Genomic DNA, 23,384 nt, shown 5'->3' with positions numbered 1-23,384 from the left:
AATTGAACATGAAGACAAAAGCCCTCTGCTATTTGTCAAAACATTAGTCTCTCTCTCTCTCTCTACAGGGCAGAAGACCCTGGGCTTAGTGGCCATTCAACCAAACAGGGGGTGGGGTTCAGCCACACAGGGGGTGGGGTTCAGCCACACAGGGGGTGGGGTTCAGCCACACAGGGGGTGGGGTTCAGCCACACAGGGGGTGGGGTTCAGCCACACAGGGGTGGGGTTCAGCCACACAGGGGGTGGGGTTCAGCCACACAGGGGGTGGGGTTCAGCCACACAGGGGTGGGGTTCAGCCACACAGGGGGTGGGGTTCCGCCATACAGGGGTGGGGTTCCGCCATACAGGGGTGGGGTTCCGCCATACAGGGGGTGGGGTTCCGCCATACAGGGGGTGGGGTTCCGCCATACAGGGGGTGGGGTTCCGCCATACAGGGGGTGGGGTTCCGCCATACAGGGGGTGGGGTTCCAGTCGGAACAATAGGAAACAGAGACCGACTGCTGGGTGTGAGATGTATATGTGTGTGTGTGTGTGTATATATATATATATATATATATATATCTCACACACACACACATATATATACACACACCTGAATATATATGCATGTATTAATTTGTGTGTGTCTATATGTGTGTGCGCGAATCTACCTCCCCACCAGGTCCCGCCCTGCCAGGCCCCACCGCCAACCCCACCTGGCTAGGCTACACCTGTGATATGATCTGCATGTTGAAGCTGGGGGAGCGGGACTGCTTGGTGAGGGGTGCTCCCGAGGAGAGTAGCTCCTGGTTCTCCTCAGGCCGGGCCAGCACCTCCTCCTGCAGGCTGATGGTGGAGTAGCGGTGGGTCCCTCCTCCTCCCACGCTGGCACCCAGCCCTCCCAGAGCCCCCCAGCCCCCCAGGACCTCCCAGAGCCCCCCAGCCCCCCAGAACCTCCCAGAGCCCCCCAGCCCCCCAGAACCTCCCAGAGCCCCCCCCAGGCTGCTAATGCTGCCGTTCAGGTTCATGTTCACACCTTCATACAACGACTTGGAGGAGGCGGAGCTGGCTGTTCGGACCAGTGTGCCGGGGGAGGGGCTGGGGCAGGGGCCAGGGAAGGACTGCTGCTTCTTGATTGGGCTGAGCTCGATGTCGATGGTGTCCATGGTGACGGGGGGAGGAGCAGGGGAAGGGGTCTGTGTTTGCTGACGTCGTCTCAGAGCTGCTGTGGGAGTGGCCACCACGGCAGAGAACAGCTCCCTGCGACTCTCCGCCACCCTCTCTCTCTGCCTCTCCTTCTCCCTCCATCTCTCCAGCTCTCTCTCCTTCTCCCTCGCTCTCTCCTGGTCTTTCATCTTCTCCATCTCCTTCTCCCTATGCATCAGCTCCCGCTCTCTCTCTCGGGACAGTCTGGCAGTGACAGTCTTCTTGACGCTGCTGCTCTTCTGACTGCCCCCCCGGGGCCCGGGGCCCCCAGGCTTGGTGGCGCTGGGCTGGCTGCTGTTGGAAGCCCCTGAGGAGAAACCCTCGTCTGGGTCGTTGAGGTTGAATGACTCCTCACCTACACTCATCCCATCTGCATCTGGAGAGACAGACGGAAAACAGGATGAGAGAATGAAGCTTTAAAAACAGACAGAAAACAGGATGAGAGAATGAAGCTTTAAAAACAGACAGAAAACAGGATGAGAGAATGAAGCTTTAAAAACAGACAGAAAACAGGATGAGAGAATGAAGCTTTAAAAAACAGACAGAAAACAGGATGAGAGAATGAAGTGATGGAGACAGAGACCGTTGAAGCAGGATGAACTGGAAGGAACATACCAGGGCTGCAAAATGGATACACTATAGACCATATCCAAGAGAAGTGGACATGACAAGAACACAAGCAACAGGCTCTTTTGTTGCACTTCTTGATTCAAACCTTAGCTCTTATAAAAGACCTGTCAAACCACAACTGCATGGCTCTGTGGCTGGCATATGGCTTATAGAGGGTTCTGTGGCTAGAAAATGGCTTACAGAGGGCTCTGTGGCTGGCTGGCTGGCTGGCATATGGCTTATAGAGGGCTCTGTGGCTGGCTGGCTGGCATATGGCTTACAGAGGGCTCTGTGGCTGGCTGGCATATGGCTTGCAGAGGACTCTGTGGCCGGCTGGCATATGGCTTACAGAGGGCTCAGTGGCTGGCTGGCATATGGCTTGCAGAGGACACTGTGGCTGGCTGGCATATGGCTTGCAGAGGACTCTGTGGCTGGCATATGGCTTGCAGAGGGCTCTGTGGCTGGCTGGCATATGGCTTGCAGAGGGCTCTGTGGCTGGTTGGCATATGGCTTGCAGAGGACACTGTGGCTGGCTGGCAGGCATATGGCTTGCAGAGGGCTCTGTGGCTGGCTGGCATATGGCTTGCAGAGGACTCTGTGGCTGGCATATGGCTTACAGAGGGCTCAGTCGCTGGCTGGCTGGCATATGGCTTACAGAGGGCTCAGTCGCTGGCTGGCATATGGCTTACAGAGTGCTATGTGGCTGGCTGGCTGGCATATGACTTGCAGAGGACTGGCTGCCATATGGCTTACATAGGGCTCTGTGGCTGGCTGGCATATGGCTTACAGAGGGCTCAGTGGCTGGCTGGCATATGGCTTACAGAGGGCTCTGTGGCTGGCTGGCTGGCATATGGCTTACAGAGGGCTCAGTCGCTGGCTGGCATATGGCTTACAGAGGGCTCAGTGGCTGGCTGGCATATGGCTTGCAGAGGACTCTGTGGCTGGCATATGGCTTACAGAGGGCTCTGTGGCTGGCTGGCATATGGCTTACAGAGGGCTCAGTGGCTGGCTGGCTGGCATATGGCTTACAGAGGGCTCAGTCGCTGGCTGGCTGGCATATGGCTTACAGAGGGCTCAGTCGCTGGCTGGCTGGCATATGGCTTACAGAGGGCTCAGTCGCTGGCTGGCTGGCATATGACTTGCAGAGGACTGGCTGCCATATGGCTTACATAGGGCTCTGTGGCTGGCTGGCATATGGCTTACAGAGGGCTATGTGACTGGCTGGCTTACAGAGGGCTCTGTGGCTGGCTGGCATATGGCTTACAGAAGGCTCTGTAGCTGGCTGGCATATGGCTTAAAGAGGACTCAGTGGCTGGCTGGCATATGGCTTAGAGGGCTCAGTGGCTGGCTGGCATATGGCTTGCAGAGGACTCTGTGGCTAGCATATGGCTTACAGAGGGCTCTGTGGCTGGCTGGCATATGGCTTGCAGAGGACTCTGTGGCTGGCATATGGCTTACAGAGGGCTCAGTCGCTGGCTGGCTGGCATATGGCTTATAGAGGGTTTTGTGGCTGGCTGGCATATGGCTTACAGAGGGCTCAGTGGCTGGCTGGCATATGGCTTACAGAGGGCTCAGTCGCTGGCTGGCATATGGCTTACAGAGGGCTCAGTGGCTGGCTGGCATATGGCTTGCAGAGGACTCTGTGGCTGGCATATGGCTTACAGAGGGGTATGTGGCTGGCTGGCTTACAGAGGGCTCAGTGGCTGGCTGGCTGGCATATGGCTTACAGAGGGCTCTGTGGCTGGCTGGCTGGCATATGGCTTACAGAGGGCTCAGTGGCTGGCTGGCATATGGCTTGCAGAGGGCTCAGTGGCTGGCTGGCATATGGCTTACAGAGGGCTATGTGGCTGGCTGGCATATGGCTTGCAGAGGACTCTGTGGCTAGCATATGGCTTACAGAGGGCTCTGTGGCTGGCTGGCATATGGCTTGCAGAGGACTCTGTGGCTGGCATATGGCTTACAGAGGGCTCAGTCGCTGGCTGGCTGGCATATGGCTTATAGAGGGTTTTGTGGCTGGCTGGCATATGGCTTACAGAGGGCTCAGTGGCTGGCTGGCATATGGCTTACAGAGGGCTCAGTCGCTGGCTGGCATATGGCTTACAGAGGGCTCAGTGGCTGGCTGGCATATGGCTTGCAGAGGACTCTGTGGCTGGCATATGGCTTACAGAGGGGTATGTGGCTGGCTGGCTTACAGAGGGCTCAGTGGCTGGCTGGCTGGCATATGGCTTACAGAGGGCTCTGTGGCTGGCTGGCTGGCATATGGCTTACAGAGGGCTCAGTGGCTGGCTGGCATATGGCTTGCAGAGGGCTCAGTGGCTGGCTGGCATATGGCTTACAGAGGGCTATGTGGCTGGCATATGGCTTACAGAGGGCTATGTGTCTGGCATATAGCTTACAGAGGGCTCTGTGGCTGGCAAATGGCTTACAGAGGGCTCAGTGGCTGGCTGGCATATGGCTTACAGAGGGTTCTGTGGCTGACTGGCTGGCATATAGCTTGCAGAGGGCTATGTGGCTGGCATATGGCTTACAGAGGGCTATGTGTCTGGCATATAGCTTACAGAGGGCTCTGTGGCTGGCAAATGGCTTACAGAGGGCTCAGTGGCTGGCTGGCATATGGCTTACAGAGGGTTCTGTGGCTGACTGGCTGGCATATAGCTTGCAGAGGGCCCCGTGGCTGGCTGGCTGGAATATGGCCTACAGAGGGCTCAGTGGCTGGCTGGCATATGGCTTACAGAGGGCTCTGTGGCTGGCAAATGGCTTACAGAGGGCTCAGTGGCTGGCTGGCATATGGCTTACAGAGGGTTCTGTGGCTGACTGGCTAGCATATGGCTTACAGAGGGCTCAGTGGCTGGCTGGCTGGCATATAGCTTGCAGAGGGCCCCGTGGCTGGCTGGCTGGAATATGGCTTACAGAGGGCTCTGTGGCTGGCTGGCTGGCGTATGACTTACAGAGGGCTCAGTGGCTGGCTGGCATATGGCTTACAGAGGGCTCTGTGGCTGGCTGGCATATGGCTTACAGAAGGCTCTGTGGCTGTCTGGCATATGGCTTACAGAGGGCTCAGTGGCTGGCTGGCATATGGCTTACAGAGGGCTCAGTGGCTGGCTGGCATATGGCTTACATTTACATTACATTTAAGTCATTTAGCAGACGCTCTTATCCAGAGCGACTTACAAATTGGTGCATTCACCTTATGACATCCAGTGGGACAGTCACTTAACAATAGTGCATCTAAAACTTAGGGGGGGGTGGGGTGAGAGGGATTACTTAACCTATCCTAGGTATTCCTTAAAGAGGTGGGGTTTCAGGTGTCTCCGGAAGGTGGTGATTGACTCCGCTGTCCTGGAGGGCTCAGTGGCTGGCTGGCATATGGCTTGCAGAGGGCTCAGTGGCTGGCTGGCATATGGCTTGCAGAAGGCTCTGTGGCTGTCTGGCATATGGCTTACAGAGGGCTCAGTGGCTGGCTGGCTGGCATATGGCTTACAGAGGGCTCTGTGGCTGGCTGGCATATGGCTTACAGAAGGCTCTGTGGCTGTCTGGCATATGGCTTACAGAGGGCTCAGTGGCTGGCTGGCTGGCATATGGCTTACAGAGGGCTCAGTGGCTGGCTGGCATATGGCTTACAGAGGGCTCTGTGGCTGGCTGGCATATGGCTTACAGAAGGCTCTGTGGCTGTCTGGCATATGGCTTACAGAGGGCTCAGTGGCTGGCTGGCTGGCATATGGCTTACAGAGGGCTCAGTGGCTGGCTGGCATATGGCTTACAGAGGGCTCAGTGGCTGGCTGGCATATGGCTTGCAGAGGGCTCAGTGGCTGGCTGGCATATGGCTTGCAGAAGGCTCTGTGGCTGTCTGGCATATGGCTTACAGAGGGCTCAGTGGCTGGCTGGCTGGCATATGGCTTAGAGAGGGCTCTGTGGCTGGCTGGCATATGGCTTACAGAAGGCTCTGTGGCTGTCTGGCATATGGCTTACAGAGGGCTCAGTGGCTGGCTGGCTGGCATATGGCTTACAGAGGGCTCAGTGGCTGGCTGGCTGGCATATGGCTTACAGAGGGCTCTGTGGCTGGCTGGCATATGGCTTACAGAAGGCTCTGTGGCTGTCTGGCATATGGCTTACAGAGGGCTCAGTGGCTGGCTGGCTGGCATATGGCTTACAGAGGGCTCAGTGGCTGGCTGGCATATGGCTTACAGAGGGCTCAGTGGCTGGCTGGCATATGGCTTGCAGAAGGCTCTGTGGCTGTCTGGCATATGGCTTACAGAGGGCTCAGTGGCTGGCTGGCTGGCATATGGCTTACAGAGGGCTCTGTGGCTGGCTGGCATATGGCTTGCAGAGGGCTATGTGGCTGGCATATGGCTTACAGAGGGCTCTGTGGCTGGCTGGCTGGCATATAGCTTGCAGAGGGCCCCGTGGCTGGCTGGCTGGAATATGGCTTAGAGGGCTCTGTGGCTGGCTGGCTGGCGTATGACTTACAGAGGGCTCAGTGGCTGGCTGGCATATGGCTTACAGAGGGCTCTGTGGCTGGCTGGCATATGGCTTGCAGAGGACTCTGTGGCTGGCATATGGCTTACAGAGGGCTCAGTCGCTGGCTGGCTGGCATATGGCTTATAGAGGGTTTTGTGGCTGGCTGGCATATGGCTTACAGAGGGCTCAGTGGCTGGCTGGCATATGGCTTACAGAGGGCTCAGTCGCTGGCTGGCTGGCATATGGCTTACAGAGGGCTCTGTGGCTGGCTGGCATATGGCTTGCAGAGGGCTATGTGGCTGGCATATGGCTTACAGAGGGCTCTGTGGCTGGCTGGCTGGCATATAGCTTGCAGAGGGCCCCGTGGCTGGCTGGCTGGAATATGGCTTAGAGGGCTCTGTGGCTGGCTGGCTGGCGTATGACTTACAGAGGGCTCAGTGGCTGGCTGGCATATGGCTTACAGAGGGCTCTGTGGCTGGCATATGGCTTACAGAGGGCTCAGTCGCTGGCTGGCTGGCATATGGCTTATAGAGGGTTTTGTGGCTGGCTGGCATATGGCTTACAGAGGGCTCAGTGGCTGGCTGGCATATGGCTTACAGAGGGCTCAGTCGCTGGCTGGCATATGGCTTACAGAGGGCTCAGTGGCTGGCTGGCATATGGCTTGCAGAGGACTCTGTGGCTGGCATATGGCTTACAGAGGGGTATGTGGCTGGCTGGCTTACAGAGGGCTCAGTGGCTGGCTGGCTGGCATATGGCTTACAGAGGGCTCTGTGGCTGGCTGGCTGGCATATGGCTTACAGAGGGCTCAGTGGCTGGCTGGCATATGGCTTGCAGAGGGCTCAGTGCTGGCTGGCTGGCATATGGCTTACAGAGGGCTATGTGGCTGGCATATGGCTTACAGAGGGCTATGTGTCTGGCATATAGCTTACAGAGGGCTCTGTGGCTGGCAAATGGCTTACAGAGGGCTCAGTGGCTGGCTGGCATATGGCTTACAGAGGGTTCTGTGGCTGACTGGCTGGCATATAGCTTGCAGAGGGCTATGTGGCTGGCATATGGCTTACAGAGGGCTATGTGTCTGGCATATAGCTTACAGAGGGCTCTGTGGCTGGCAAATGGCTTACAGAGGGCTCAGTGGCTGGCTGGCATATGGCTTACAGAGGGTTCTGTGGCTGACTGGCTGGCATATAGCTTGCAGAGGGCCCGTGGCTGGCTGGCTGGAATATGGCTTACAGAGGGCTCAGTGGCTGGCTGGCATATGGCTTACAGAGGGCTCTGTGGCTGGCAAATGGCTTACAGAGGGCTCAGTGGCTGGCTGGCATATGGCTTACAGAGGGTTCTGTGGCTGACTGGCTAGCATATGGCTTACAGAGGGCTCAGTGGCTGGCTGGCTGGCATATAGCTTGCAGAGGGCCCCGTGGCTGGCTGGCTGGAATATGGCTTACAGAGGGCTCTGTGGCTGGCTGGCTGGCGTATGACTTACAGAGGGCTCAGTGGCTGGCTGGCATATGGCTTACAGAGGGCTCTGTGGCTGGCTGGCATATGGCTTACAGAAGGCTCTGTGGCTGTCTGGCATATGGCTTACAGAGGGCTCAGTGGCTGGCTGGCATATGGCTTACAGAGGGCTCAGTGGCTGGCTGGCATATGGCTTACAGAGGGCTCAGTGGCTGGCTGGCATATGGCTTGCAGAGGGCTCAGTGGCTGGCTGGCATATGGCTTGCAGAAGGCTCTGTGGCTGTCTGGCATATGGCTTACAGAGGGCTCAGTGGCTGGCTGGCTGGCATATGGCTTACAGAGGGCTCTGTGGCTGGCTGGCATATGGCTTACAGAAGGCTCTGTGGCTGTCTGGCATATGGCTTACAGAGGGCTCAGTGGCTGGCTGGCTGGCATATGGCTTACAGAGGGCTCAGTGGCTGGCTGGCATATGGCTTACAGAGGGCTCTGTGGCTGGCTGGCATATGGCTTACAGAAGGCTCTGTGGCTGTCTGGCATATGGCTTACAGAGGGCTCAGTGGCTGGCTGGCTGGCATATGGCTTACAGAGGGCTCAGTGGCTGGCTGGCATATGGCTTACAGAGGGCTCAGTGGCTGGCTGGCATATGGCTTGCAGAGGGCTCAGTGGCTGGCTGGCATATGGCTTGCAGAAGGCTCTGTGGCTGTCTGGCATATGGCTTACAGAGGGCTCAGTGGCTGGCTGGCTGGCATATGGCTTAGAGAGGGCTCTGTGGCTGGCTGGCATATGGCTTACAGAAGGCTCTGTGGCTGTCTGGCATATGGCTTACAGAGGGCTCAGTGGCTGGCTGGCTGGCATATGGCTTACAGAGGGCTCAGTGGCTGGCTGGCTGGCATATGGCTTACAGAGGGCTCTGTGGCTGGCTGGCATATGGCTTACAGAAGGCTCTGTGGCTGTCTGGCATATGGCTTACAGAGGGCTCAGTGGCTGGCTGGCTGGCATATGGCTTACAGAGGGCTCAGTGGCTGGCTGGCATATGGCTTACAGAGGGCTCAGTGGCTGGCTGGCATATGGCTTGCAGAAGGCTCTGTGGCTGTCTGGCATATGGCTTACAGAGGGCTCAGTGGCTGGCTGGCTGGCATATGGCTTACAGAGGGCTCTGTGGCTGGCTGGCATATGGCTTGCAGAGGGCTATGTGGCTGGCATATGGCTTACAGAGGGCTCTGTGGCTGGCTGGCTGGCATATAGCTTGCAGAGGGCCCCGTGGCTGGCTGGCTGGAATATGGCTTAGAGGGCTCTGTGGCTGGCTGGCTGGCGTATGACTTACAGAGGGCTCAGTGGCTGGCTGGCATATGGCTTACAGAGGGCTCTGTGGCTGGCTGGCATATGGCTTACAGAGGGCTATGTGGCTGGCATATGGCTTACAGAGGGCTCTGTGGCTGGCTGGCTGGCATATAGCTTGCAGAGGGCCCCGTGGCTGGCTGGCTGGAATATGGCTTACAGAGGGCTCTGTGGCTGGCTGGCTGGCGTATGACTTACAGAGGGCTCAGTGGCTGGCTGGCATATGGCTTACAGAGGGCTCTGTGGCTGGCTGGCTGGCATATGGCTTACAGAGGGCTCTGTGGCTGGCTGGCATATGGCTTACAGAGGGCTATGTGGCTGGTTGGCTTACAGAGGGCTCTGTGGCTGGCTGGCATATGGCTTACAGAAGGCTCTGTAGCTGGCTGGCATATGGCTTATAGAGGGCTCTGTGGCTGGCTGGCAGATGGCTTAAAGAGGGCTCAGTGGATGCCATATGGCTTACAGAGGGTTCTGTGGCTGACTGGCTGGCATATAGCTTACAGAGGGCTCTGTGGCTGGCTGGCTGGCGTATGACTTACAGAGGGCTCAGTGGCTGGCTGGCATATGGCTTACAGAGGGCTCTGTGGCTGGCTGGCATATGGCTTACAGAAGGCTCTGTGGCTGTCTGGCATATGGCTTACAGAGGGCTCAGTGGCTGGCTGGCTGGCATATGGCTTACAGAGGGCTCTGTGGCTGGCTGGCTGGCATATGGCTTACAGAGGGCTCAGTGGCTGGCTGGCATATGGCTTACAGAGGGTTCTGTGGCTGACTGGCTGGCATATGGCTTGCAGAGGGCTCAGTGGCTGGCTGGCATATGGCTTACAGAGGGCTATGTGGCTGGCATATGGCTTACAGAGGGCTATGTGTCTGGCATATAGCTTACAGAGGGCTCTGTGGCTGGCAAATGGCTTACAGAGGGATCAGTGGCTGGCTGGCATATGGCTTACAGAGGGTTCTGTGGCTGGCTGGCTGGCATATTGCTTACAGAGGGCTCAGTGGCTGGCTGGCTGGCATATGGCTTACAGAGGGCTCAGTGGCTGGCTGGCATATGGCTTACAGAGGGCTCTGTGGCTGGCAAATGGCTTACAGAGGGCTCAGTGGCTGGCTGGCATATGGCTTACAGAGGGTTCTGTGGCTGACTGGCTGGCATATAGCTTGCAGAGGGCCCCGTGGCTGGCTGGCTGGAATATGGCTTACAGAGGGCTCTGTGGCTGGCAAATGGCTTACAGAGGGATCAGTGGCTGGCTGGCATATGGCTTACAGAGGGTTCTGTGGCTGGCTGGCTGGCATATGGCTTACAGAGGGCTCAGTGGCTGGCTGGCTGGCATATGGCTTACAGAGGGCTCAGTGGCTGGTTGGCATATGGCTTACAGAGGGCTCTGTGGCTGGCAAATGGCTTACAGAGGGTTCTGTGGCTGGCTGGCTGGCATATGGCTTACAGAGGGCTCTGTGGCTGGCTGGTTTATGGCTTACAGAGGGCTCTGTGGCTGACAAATGGCTTACAGAGGGATCAGTGGCTGGCTGGCATATGGCTTACAGAGGGTTCTGTGGCTGGCTGGCTGGCATATGGCTTACAGGGGGCTCAGTGGCTGGCTGGCTGGCATATGGCTTACAGAGGGTTCTGTGGCTGGCTGGCTGGCATATGGCTTACAGAGGGCTCAGTGGCTGGCTGGCATATGGCTTACAGAGGGTTCTGTGGCTGGCTGGCTGGCGTATGGCTTACAGAGGGCTCAATGGCTGGCTGGCATATGGCTTACAGAGGGCTCTGTAGCTGGCATATGGCTTACAGAGGGCTCTGTGGCTGGCTGGCATATGGCTTATAGAGGGTTTTGTGGCTGGCTGGCATATGGCTTCCAGAAGGCTCTGTAGCTGGCTGGCATATGGCTTATATAAAATCAAATCAAATGCATTTATATAGCCCTTCGTACATCAGCTGATATCTCAAAGTGCTGTACAGAAACCCAGCCTAAAACCCCAAACAGCAAGCAATGCAGGTGTAGAAGCACGGTGGCGAGGAAAAACTCCCTAGAAAGGCCAAAACCTAGGAAGAAACTTATAGAGGGCTCTGTGGCTGGCTGGCAAATGGCTTACAGAGGGCTCAGTGGCTGCCATATGGCTTACAGAGGGTTCTGTGGCTGGCTGGCTTGCATATGGCTTGCAGAGGGCCCTGTGGCTGGCTGACTGGCATATGGCTTGCAGAGAGCTCTGTGGCTGGCTGGCTGGCTTGCATTTGGCTTACAGAGGGCTCTATTGCTGGTTGTCTGGCATATGGCTTACAGAGGGCTTTGTAGCTGGCATATGGCCTACAGAGGGCTCTGTGGCTGGCTGGCTGGGATATGGCTTACAGAGGGCTCTGTGGCTGGCTGGCATATGGCTTACAGAAGGCTCTGTGGCTGGCTGGCTGGCATATGGCCTACAGAGGGCTCTGTGGCTGGCTGGCATATGGCCTACAGAGGGCTCTGTGGCTGGCTGGCTGGCATATGGCTTACAGAGGGCTCAGTGGCTGGCTGGCATATGGCTTACAGAGGGCTCAGTGGCTGGCTGGCATATGGCTTACAGAGGGCTTTGTAGCAGGCATAATGCTTACAGGGGGCCCTGTGGCTGGCCGGCAGTCATAATGCTTACAGGGGGCCCTGTGGCTGGCCGGCAGTCATATGGCTTACAGGAGGGCCCTGCGGCTGGCCGGCAGGCATAATGCTTACAGGGGGGCCCTGTGGCTGGCCGGCAGTCATATGGCTTACAGGGGGGCCCTGTGGCTGGCCGGCAGGCATAATGCTTACAGGGGGACCCTGTGGCTGGCCGGCAGGCATAATGCTTACAGGGGGGCCCTGTGGCTGGCCGGCAGGCATAATGCTTACAGGGGGGCCCTGTGGCTGGCCGGCTGGCATATGGCTTATAGAAGGCTCTGTGGCGTACTGGCATATGGTTAACAGAAGTCTGTAAATGAGGGTATGAGGGTAAAGAGTAGACAATCCAGTCCAGCAGCCCAGAGCTAACCAGACTGAACTCTAGACACATCAAACAAGACAAAATGGACCTTCAAATGTAGCAATGAATGTTTAAGACAGATGGGTAAATGCAGGTAGCTGAGCTCCAGGATGTGGAGGTCTTAACAGACAAGGAGCCAACTGTCTGTGGCAGTAAGGAGCGCTGGAGGTGAGCATGGTTTGAAAGGTTGATGATTGAGATGTTGGCAGTATGTGTGGAGGCCATGTCATGCACATGCTTGGAGGCAGTTTCTCACTCACTGAGCTGCGCTACGTTAGATACATGAATACAGCTGTATCTCTGCACATCTATACAACTGCACTACACAACTAAATGGACAACACTTCCAGTGAACAGGTACAGCTGGCCCAAATGTTTCATGTAATGGCAAACACTTCCAGTGAACAGGTACAGCTGGGTTCTGCTGGCCCAAATGTTTCCTGTAATGGCAAACACTTTCAGTGAACAGGTACAGCTGGCCCAAATGTTTCCTGTAATGAAACTGACACCAGATGGAGCTGCAGTGACATAACATTTGGGTCTAAAACAATAGGAGTCATTCCAGGGGAGAACCAGAACCAGGCACCAGAGGTTAGGGCGTTTTTCTAAACATCCTGAAGTTACCTTAGGAAACAGATGAGCATGCTCAGTATTGACGATAGGCGGTGCTCGAAGCAGGAAGCATGGGGTCATGGTAAGGTTGTAGATCAGGGGTCATAGGTAAAAGGAGCACCATGCTATGGTCCTGTCCACCTATCCTTCAACCCAGAAGTCTTCCTTCCTCTCTGGACTACTATACAGCACAGAGGAAAATACTCCCCAAAAAAGGCAAAGTGCAGTAACTATACATTTGGTCAATATGTTTGATCTATTGTAATGGCCATGTATATTATCTGATTAATGTGGTATTTAGTTTCCTGACACAAGAACAATCCAATCGTTCAGAATAAGTCACGAAGAATCAGAAATTGCTGTCTCGACTTGAAAAAGACTGAAGTCAGTAATGTTTTTACATAGTTACAGCACTTTGTAGGGCAGTGTAGAAATGACGTGGTTGGTAGATGGATTAGAAAACAGGAACTTGGAGGTAGCAATGTAAGTATCTGAACAAGGGCTGGAGGAGTTTGTGAACTCTGGGGAGGTGGAGAGGTAGCCAATGGGACGGAACCCTCACTGCTCTGTGACTCCTCCCGTTCCTGCCTACACTCCAATGTGACAGGGGGGATGATGATGTAGCCCCGCCCTCCTCGCTCTCGATTGGCTGCTGGATCCCAGGAGGTGTGGCTAGGAGTGATGGTGACACTGAGCTCTGCTTCGTTTGTGTAGTCAAAACAATCTGGGGTGTAACAACACAGGATGAGATGCTCTTAACAGCCACACCCATCAGCAGTCTACATGGTACAGCACTTATCATGGTCAGGAAATCAACCATGACATCTGACCACACACTGTACACTCCACTGGTGACGAGTGGGTTTTAAATGACATAACATCTGACCACACACTGTACACTCCACTGGTGACGAGTGGGTTTTAAATGACATAACATCTGACCACAGGGTTGCTGTCTCTAACCCTCTCTCTTCCAGGGTTAATGTGTACAGTAAGTGTTGCTGTCTCTAACCCTCTCTCTTCCAGGGTTAATGTGTACAGTAAGTGTTGCTGTCTCTAACCCTCTCTCTTCCAGGGTTATTGTGTACAGTAAGTGTTGCTGTCTCTTACCCTCTCTCTCCCAGGGTTAATGTGTACAGTAAGTGTTGCTGTCTCTAACCCTCTCTCTTCCAGGGTTATTGTGTACAGTAAGTGTTGCTGTCTCTAACCCCCTCTCTTCCAGGGTTAATGTGTACAGTAAGTGTTGCTGTGTGTAGAGTAAGTGTTGCTGTCTCTAACCCTCTCTCTTCCAGGGTTATTGTGTACAGTAAGTGTTGCTGTCTCTAACCCTCTCTCTTCCAGGGTTATTGTGTACAGTAAGTGTTGCTGTCTCTAACCCTCTCTCTTCCAGGGTTATTGTGTACAGTAAGTGTTGCTGTCTCTAACCCTCTCTCTTCCAGGGTTATTGTGTACAGTAAGTGTTGCTGTCTCTAACCCTCTCTCTTCCAGGGTTAATGTGTACAGTAAGTGTTGCTGTGTGTAGAGTAAGTGTTGCTGTCTCTAACCCTCTCTCTTCCAGGGTTATTGTGTAGAGTAAGTGTTGCTGTCTCTAACCCTCTCTCTTCCAGTGTTAATGTGTACAGTAAGTGTTGCTGTCTCTAACCCTCTCTCTTCCAGGGTTAATGTGTACAGTAAGTGTTGCTGTGTGTAGAGTAAGTGTTGCTGTCTCTTACCCTCTCTCTCCCAGGGTTAATGTGTACAGTAAGTGTTGCTGTCTCTAACCCTCTCTCTTCCAGGGTTATTGTGTACAGTAAGTGTTGCTGTCTCTAACCCCCTCTCTTCCAGGGTTAATGTGTACAGTAAGTGTTGCTGTGTGTAGAGTAAGTGTTGCTGTCTCTAACCCTCTCTCTTCCAGGGTTATTGTGTACAGTAAGTGTTGCTGTCTCTAACCCTCTCTCTTCCAGGGTTATTGTGTACAGTAAGTGTTGCTGTCTCTAACCCTCTCTCTTCCAGGGTTATTGTGTACAGTAAGTGTTGCTGTCTCTAACCCTCTCTCTTCCAGGGTTATTGTGTACAGTAAGTGTTGCTGTCTCTAACCCTCTCTCTTCCAGGGTTAATGTGTACAGTAAGTGTTGCTGTGTGTAGAGTAAGTGTTGCTGTCTCTAACCCTCTCTCTTCCAGGGTTATTGTGTACAGTAAGTGTTGCTGTCTCTAACCCTCTCTCTTCCAGGGTTAATGTGTACAGTAAGTGTTGCTGTCTCTAACCCTCTCTCTTCCAGGGTTAATGTGTACAGTAAGTGTTGCTGTGTGTAGAGTAAGTGTTGCTGTCTCTAACCCTCTCTCTTCCAGGGTTATTGTGTAGAGTAAGTGTTGCTGTCTCTAACCCTCTCTCTTCCAGTGTTAATGTGTACAGTAAGTGTTGCTGTCTCTAACCCTCTCTCTTCCAGGGTTAATGTGTACAGTAAGTGTTGCTGTGTGTAGAGTAAGTGTTGCTGTCTCTAACCCTCCCTCTTCCAGGGTTAATGTGTACAGTAAGTGTTGCTGTGTGTAGAGTAAGTGTTGCTGTCTCTAACCCTCCCTCTTCCAGGGTTAATGTGTACAGTAAGTGTCTTACCCTCTCTCTTCCAGAGTTAATGTGTACAGTAAGTGCTGCTGTGTGTAGAGTAAGTGTTGCTGTCTCTAACCCTCTCTCCTCCAGGGTTAATGTGTAGAGTAAGTGTTGCTGTCTCTAACCCTCTCTCCTCCAGGGTTAATGTGTACAGTAAGTGTTGCTGTCTCTTACCCTCTCTCTCCCAGGGTTAATGTGTACAGTAAGAGTTGCTGTCTCTAACCCTCTCTCTTCCAGGGTTAATGTGTACAGTAAGTGTTGCTGTGTGTAGAGTAAGTGTTGCTGTCTCTAACCCTCTCTCTTCCAGGGTTATTGTGTAGAGTAAGTGTTGCTGTCTCTAACCCTCTCTCTTCCAGTGTTAATGTGTACAGTAAGTGTTGCTGTGTGTAGAGTAAGTGTTGCTGTCTCTAACCCTCTCTCTTCCAGGGTTATTGTGTACAGTAAGTGTTGCTGTCTCTAACCCTCTCTCTTCCAGGGTTAATGTGTACAGTAAGTGTTGCTGTGTGTAGAGTAAGTGTTGCTGTCTCTAACCCTCTCTCTTCCAGGGTTATTGTGTACAGTAAGTGTTGCTGTCTCTAACCCTCTCTCTCCAAGGGTTAATGTGTACAGTAAGTGTTGCTGTGTGTAGAGTAAGTGTTGCTGTCTCTAACCCTCTCTCTACCAGTGTTAATGTGTACAGTAAGTGTTGCTGTCTCTAACCCTCTCTCTTCCAGGGTTAATGTGTACAGTAAGTGTTGCTGTGTGTAGAGTAAGTGTTGCTGTCTCTAACCCTCTCTCTTCCAGGGTTAATGTGTACAGTAAGTGTTGCTGTGTGTAGAGTAAGTGTTGCTGTCTCTAACCCTCTCTCTTCCAGGGTTATTGTGTACAGTAAGTGTTGCTGTCTCTAACCTCTCTCTTCCAGAGTTAATGTGTACAGTAAGTGTTGCTGTCTCTAACCCTCTCTCTTCCAGGGTTAATGTGTACAGTAAGTGTTGCTGTGTGTAGAGTAAGTGTTGCTGTCTCTAACCCTCCCTCTTCCAGGGTTAATGTGTACAGTAAGTGTTGCTGTGTGTAGAGTAAGTGTTGCTGTCTCTAACCCTCCCTCTTCCAGGGTTAATGTGTACAGTAAGTGTTGCTGTGTGTAGAGTAAGTGTTGCTGTCTCTAACCCTCTCTCTTCCAGGGTTAATGTGTACAGTAAGTGTTGCTGTGTGTAGAGTAAGTGTTGCTGTCTCTAACCCTCCCTCTTCCAGGGTTAATGTGTACAGTAAGTGTTGCTGTGTGTAGAGTAAGTGTTGCTGTCTCTAACCCTCTCTCCTCCAGGGTTAATGTGTAGAGTAAGTGTTGCTGTCTCTAACCCTCTCTCCTCCAGGGTTATTGTGTACAGTAAGTGTTGCTGTCTCTAACCCTCTCTCTTCCAGGGTTAATGTGTACAGTAAGTGTTGCTGTGTGTACAGTAAGTGTCTCTTACCCTCTCTCTTCCAGGGTTATTGTGTACAGTAAGTGTTGCTGTCTCTAACCCTCCCTCTTCCAGGGTTAATGTGTACAGTAAGTGTTGCTGTGTGTAGAGTAAGTGTTGCTGTCTCTTACCCTCCCTCTTCCAGGGTTAATGTGTACAGTAAGTGTTGCTGTGTGTAGAGTAAGTGTTGCTGTCTCTTACCCTCCCTCTTCCAGGGTTAATGTGTACAGTAAGTGTTGCTGTGTGTAGAGTAAGTGTTGCTGTCTCTTACCCTCCCTCTTCCAGGGTTAATGTGTACAGTAAGTGTTGCTGTGTGTAGAGTAAGTGTTGCTGTCTCTAACCCTCTCTCTTCCAGGGTTAATGTGTACAGTAAGTGTTGCTGTGTGTAGAGTAAGTGTTGCTGTCTCTAACCCTCCCTCTTCCAGGGTTAATGTGTACAGTAAGTGTTGCTGTGTGTAGAGTAAGTGTTGCTGTCTCTTACCCTCTCTCTTCCAGGGTTATTGTGTAGAGTAAGTGTTGCTGTCTCTAACCCTCTCTCTTCCAGTGTTAATGTGTACAGTAAGTGTTGCTGTCTCTAACCCTCTCTCTTCCAGGGTTAATGTGTACAGTAAGTGTTGCTGTGTGTAGAGTAAGTGTTGCTGTCTCTAACCCTCTCTCTTCCAGGGTTAATGTGTACAGTAAGTGTTGCTGTGTGTAGAGTAAGTGTTGCTGTCTCTAACCCTCTCTCTTCCAGGGTTATTGTGTACAGTAAGTGTTGCTGTCTCTAACCCTCTCTCTTCCAGAGTTAATGTGTACAGTAAGTGTTGCTGTCTCTAACCCTCTCTCTTCCAGGGTTAATGTGTACAGTAAGTGTTGCTGTGTGTAGAGTAAGTGTTGCTGTCTCTAACCCTCCCTCTTCCAGGGTTAATGTGTACAGTAAGTGTTGCTGTGTGTAGAGTAAGTGTTGCTGTCTCTAACCCTCCCTCTTCCAGGGTTAATGTGTACAGTAAGTGTCTTACCCTCTCTCTTCCAGAGTTAATGTGTACAGTAAGTGCTGCTGTGTGTAGAGTAAGTGTTGCTGTCTCTAACCCTCTCTCCTCCAGGGTTATTGTGTACAGTAAGTGTTGCTGTCTCTAACCCTCTCTCTTCCAGGGTTAATGTGTACAGTAAGTGTTGCTGTGTGTACAGTAAGTGTCTCTTACCCTCTCTCTTCCAGGGTTATTGTGTACAGTAAGTGTTGCTGTCTCTAACCCTCCCTCTTCCAGGGTTAATGTGTACAGTAAGTGTTGCTGTGTGTAGAGTAAGTGTTGCTGTCTCTTACCCTCCCTCTTCCAGGGTTAATGTGTACAGTAAGTGTTGCTGTGTGTAGAGTAAGTGTTGCTGTCTCTTACCCTCCCTCTTCCAGGGTTAATGTGTACAGTAAGTGTTGCTGTGTGTAGAGTAAGTGTTGCTGTCTCTTACCCTCCCTCTTCCAGGGTTAATGTGTACAGTAAGTGTTGCTGTGTGTAGAGTAAGTGTTGCTGTCTCTAACCCTCTCTCTTCCAGGGTTAATGTGTACAGTAAGTGTTGCTGTGTGTAGAGTAAGTGTTGCTGTCTCTAACCCTCCCTCTTCCAGGGTTAATGTGTACAGTAAGTGTTGCTGTGTGTAGAGTAAGTGTTGCTGTCTCTTACCCTCTCTCTTCCAGGGTTATTGTGTAGAGTAAGTGTTGCTGTCTCTAACCCTCTCTCTTCCAGTGTTAATGTGTACAGTAAGTGTTGCTGTCTCTAACCCTCTCTCTTCCAGGGTTAATGTGTACAGTAAGTGTTGCTGTGTGTAGAGTAAGTGTTGCTGTCTCTAACCCTCTCTCTTCCAGGGTTAATGTGTACAGTAAGTGTTGCTGTGTGTAGAGTAAGTGTTGCTGTCTCTAACCCTCTCTCTTCCAGGGTTATTGTGTACAGTAAGTGTTGCTGTCTCTAACCCTCTCTCTTCCAGAGTTAATGTGTACAGTAAGTGTTGCTGTCTCTAACCCTCTCTCTTCCAGGGTTAATGTGTACAGTAAGTGTTGCTGTGTGTAGAGTAAGTGTTGCTGTCTCTAACCCTCCCTCTTCCAGGGTTAATGTGTACAGTAAGTGTTGCTGTGTGTAGAGTAAGTGTTGCTGTCTCTAACCCTCCCTCTTCCAGGGTTAATGTGTACAGTAAGTGTCTTACCCTCTCTCTTCCAGAGTTAATGTGTACAGTAAGTGCTGCTGTGTGTAGAGTAAGTGTTGCTGTCTCTAACCCTCTCTCCTCCAGGGTTAATGTGTAGAGTAAGTGTTGCTGTCTCTAACCCTCTCTCCTCCAGGGTTAATGTGTACAGTAAGTGTTGCTGTCTCTTACCCTCTCTCTCCCAGGGTTAATGTGTACAGTAAGAGTTGCTGTCTCTAACCCTCTCTCTTCCAGGGTTAATGTGTACAGTAAGTGTTGCTGTGTGTAGAGTAAGTGTTGCTGTCTCTAACCCTCTCTCTTCCAGGGTTAATGTGTACAGTAAGTGTTGCTGTCTCTTACCCTCTCTCTCCAAGGGTTAATGTGTACAGTAAGTGTTGCTGTCTCTAACCCTCTCTCTTCCAGGGTTAATGTGTACAGTAAGTGTTGCTGTGTGTAGAGTAAGTGTTGCTGTCTCTAACCCTCTCTCTTCCAGGGTTATTGTGTAGAGTAAGTGTTGCTGTCTCTAACCCTCTCTCTTCCAGTGTTAATGTGTACAGTAAGTGTTGCTGTGTGTAGAGTAAGTGTTGATGTCTCTAACCCTCTCTCTTCCAGGGTTATTGTGTACAGTAAGTGTTGCTGTCTCTAACCCTCTCTCTTCCAGGGTTAATGTGTACAGTAAGTGTTGCTGTGTGTAGAGTAAGTGTTGCTGTCTCTAACCCTCCCTCTTCCAGGGTTAATGTGTACAGTAAGTGTTGCTGTGTGTAGAGTAAGTGTTGCTGTCTCTAACCCTCTCTCTTCCAGGGTTATTGTGTACAGTAAGTGTTGCTGTCTCTAACCCTCTCTCTTCCAGAGTTAATGTGTACAGTAAGTGTTGCTGTCTCTAACCCTCTCTCTTCCAGGGTTAATGTGTACAGTAAGTGTTGCTGTGTGTAGAGTAAGTGTTGCTGTCTCTAACCCTCCCTCTTCCAGGGTTAATGTGTACAGTAAGTGTTGCTGTGTGTAGAGTAAGTGTTGCTGTCTCTAACCCTCCCTCTTCCAGGGTTAATGTGTACAGTAAGTGTTGCTGTGTGTAGAGTAAGTGTTGCTGTCTCTAACCCTCTCTCTTCCAGGGTTAATGTGTACAGTAAGTGTTGCTGTGTGTAGAGTAAGTGTTGCTGTCTCTAACCCTCCCTCTTCCAGGGTTAATGTGTACAGTAAGTGTTGCTGTGTGTAGAGTAAGTGTTGCTGTCTCTAACCCTCTCTCCTCCAGGGTTAATGTGTAGAGTAAGTGTTGCTGTCTCTAACCCTCTCTCCTCCAGGGTTATTGTGTACAGTAAGTGTTGCTGTCTCTAACCCTCTCTCTTCCAGGGTTAATGTGTACAGTAAGTGTTGCTGTGTGTACAGTAAGTGTCTCTTACCCTCTCTCTTCCAGGGTTATTGTGTACAGTAAGTGTTGCTGTCTCTAACCCTCCCTCTTCCAGGGTTAATGTGTACAGTAAGTGTTGCTGTGTGTAGAGTAAGTGTTGCTGTCTCTTACCCTCCCTCTTCCAGGGTTAATGTGTACAGTAAGTGTTGCTGTGTGTAGAGTAAGTGTTGCTGTCTCTTACCCTCCCTCTTCCAGGGTTAATGTGTACAGTAAGTGTTGCTGTGTGTAGAGTAAGTGTTGCTGTCTCTTACCCTCCCTCTTCCAGGGTTAATGTGTACAGTAAGTGTTGCTGTGTGTAGAGTAAGTGTTGCTGTCTCTAACCCTCCCTCTTCCAGGGTTAATGTGTACAGTAAGTGTTGCTGTGTGTAGAGTAAGTGTTGCTGTCTCTAACCCTCCCTCTTCCAGGGTTAATGTGTACAGTAAGTGTTGCTGTGTGTAGAGTAAGTGTTGCTGTCTCTTACCCTCCCTCTTCCAGCGGTGTCGTCTGATGGATGCAGCAGTGATGGCGGAGCGGGAGATGCGACTGACGGTTGGAGTGACCTCCACCTGAAGGACCTTCCTGCCTCGTGTCTCGTCTGGAGCGTTGTCTGGCAGGGAACTCTTCATAGCGTTACCCAGCTAGCGGGAGCACAGGTCAGAGGTCAAATGGACTGGTCAACCAAACCCAAATGCTATCCCTAACTAACCTCAACTCCAAACCCGATGTCTGGCAGAAAACTGCTCACAGCAACCCCCAACTGGCAGGGGGAATAGAGGTTTGAGGTCACTAGACGAATAGATAGAATTTCTGATGGAACAGTCTCAGCTCTATGGCTGTACAGGACTCTGGAAATGGGACCCTGGTACAGGACTCTGGAAATGGGACCCTGGTACAGGACTCTGGAAATGGGACCATGGGTTTATAGGCCCATGGGTTAGGTCTTACCAGTAGGGGCTGAGTTTATAAGCCCATGGGTTAAGTCTTAACAGTAGGGGCTGAGTTTATAGGCCCATGGGGGTTAAGTAGGGGCTGAGTTTATAGGCCCAAGTCTTACCAGTAGGGGCTGAGTTTATAGGCCCATGGGTTAGGTCTTACCAGTAGGGGCTGAGTTTATAAGCCCATGGGTTAGGTCTTACCAGTAGGGGCTGAGTTTATAAGCCCATGGGTTAGGTCTTACCAGTAGGGGCTGAGTTTATAAGCCCATGGGTTAGGTCTTACCAGTAGGGGCTGAGTTTATAAGCCCATGGGTTAGGTCTTACCAGTAGGGGCTGAGTTTATAAGCCCATGGGTTAGGTCTTACCAGTAGGGGCTGAGTTTATAGGCCCATGGGTTAGGTCTTACCAGTAGGGGCTGAGTTTATAGGCCCATGGGTTAAGTCTTACCAGTAGGGGCTGAGTTTATAAGCCCATGGGTTAAGTCTTACCAGTAGGGGCTGAGTTTATAAGCCCATGGGTTAAGTCTTACCAGTAGGGGCTGAGTTTATAAGCTCATGGGTTAGGTCTTACCAGTAGGATTGAGTTTATAAGCCCATGGGTTAAGTCTTACCAGTAGGGATTGAGTTTATAAGCCCAGTAGGGGCTGAGTTTATAAGCCCATGGGTTAGGTCTTACCAGTAGGGGCTGAGTTTATAAGCCCATGGGTTAAGTCTTACCAGTAGGGGCTGAGTTTATAGGCCCATGGGTTAAGTCTTACCAGTAGGGGCTGAGTTTATAAGCCCATGGGTTAAGTCTTACCAGTAGGGGCTGAGTTTATAAGCCCATGGGTTAAGTCTTACCAGTAGGGGCTGAGTTTATAAGCCCATGGGTTAGGTCTTACCAGTAGGGGCTGAGTTTATAGGCCCATGGGTTAAGTCTTACCAGTAGGGGCTGAGTTTATAAGCCCATGGGTTAGGTCTTACCAGTAGGGGCTGAGTTTATAAGCCCATGGGTTAGGTCTTACCAGTAGGGGCTGAGTTTATAGGCCCATGGGTTAAGTCTTACCAGTAGGGGCTGAGTTTATAGGCCCATGGGTTAAGTCTTACCAGTAGGGGCTGAGTTTATATGGGGTCCCAGTAGGATTGGTTTTAAGTCTTACCAGTAGGGGCTGAGTTTATAAGCCCATGGGTTAAGTCTTACCAGTAGGGGCTGAGTTTATAAGCCCATGGGTTAGGTCTTACCAGTAGGGGCTGAGTTTATAAGCCCATGGGTTAAGTCTTACCAGTAGGGGCTGAGTTTATAAGCCCATGGGTTAGGTCTTACCAGTAGGGGCTGAGTTTATAAGCCCATGGGTTAAGTCTTACCAGTAGGGGCTGAGGGCCCATGGAGTTTACCAGTAGGGGCCCATGGGTTAAGTCTTACCAGTAGGGGCTGAGTTTATAAGCCCATGGGTTAAGTCTTACCAGTAGGGGCTGAGTTTATAGGCCCATGGGTTAAGTCTTACCAGTAGGGGCTGAGTTTATAGGCCCATGGGGCCCAGTAGGGGGGTTAAGTCTTACCAGTAGGGGCTGAGTTTATAAGCCCATGGGTTAGGTCTTACCAGTAGGGGCTGAGTTTATAGGCCCATGGGTTAAGTCTTACCAGTAGGGGCTGAGTTTATAGGCCCATGGGTTAAGTCTTACCAGTAGGGGCTGAGTTTATAGGCCCATGGGTTAAGTCTTACCAGTAGGGGCTGAGTTTATAGGCCCATGGGTTAAGTCTTACCAGTAGGGGCTGAGTTTATAAGCCCATGGGTTAGGTCTTACCAGTAGGGGCTGAGTTTATAGGCCCATGGGTTAAGTCTTACCAGTAGGGGCTGAGTTTATAGGCCCATGGGTTAGGTCTTACCAGTAGGGGCTGAGTTTATAGGCCCATGGGTTAAGTCTTACAAGTAGGGGCTGAGTTTATAAGCCCATGGGTTAAGTCTTACCAGTAGGGGCTGAGTTTATAGGCCCATGGGTTAGGTCTTACCAGTAGAGGCTGAGAGTAGAGTTCCAGCTGAGCTCTGTAGAGGATGTCTTCCAGAGCTTCCTTCCCCATCTCCCACTCGCCATTATATCTGTATGAGACAAAACACATACAAGAAAAAGTCAAACATCACTAATCACCAAAACAATGTCCAAGTCAACATCCAGGATGACCAGCCAGGTGTCCTGATGTCTGACTCTCACAGATAATGTAAATCTGTTATTAGAGCAGGGCTATGATTACTAGTCCAAGGTAGAGTTCTACCACACC

At 51.9% G+C, this 23,384-nt stretch overlaps 1 protein-coding gene across 1 annotated transcript in view; it reads right to left on the bottom strand.

Moving 5' to 3' along the window:
• LOC124044320 (protein FAM126B-like) overlaps window positions 1-23,384 on the bottom strand; it is a 151,852-nt gene that overhangs the window by 7,957 nt on the left and 120,511 nt on the right. The window contains exons 10-12 of the mRNA XM_046363982.1: window positions 23,118-23,205; window positions 20,675-20,831; window positions 1,016-1,561 (exon numbers count right to left, since the gene is read on the bottom strand). Of these exons, the coding sequence (XP_046219938.1) occupies window positions 1,016-1,561; window positions 20,675-20,831; window positions 23,118-23,205 (791 nt within the window). The remainder of the gene's footprint in view (window positions 1-1,015; window positions 1,562-20,674; window positions 20,832-23,117; window positions 23,206-23,384) is intronic.

Source organism: Oncorhynchus gorbuscha, linkage group LG09 (genome assembly GCF_021184085.1).
Source record: "Oncorhynchus gorbuscha isolate QuinsamMale2020 ecotype Even-year linkage group LG09, OgorEven_v1.0, whole genome shotgun sequence".
In the NCBI taxonomy this organism is placed as follows: Eukaryota; Metazoa; Chordata; class Actinopteri; order Salmoniformes; family Salmonidae; genus Oncorhynchus; species Oncorhynchus gorbuscha.
The sequence above is the reverse complement of the archived record's forward strand: the minus strand, read 5'-3'. Positions and strand labels throughout refer to the sequence as shown.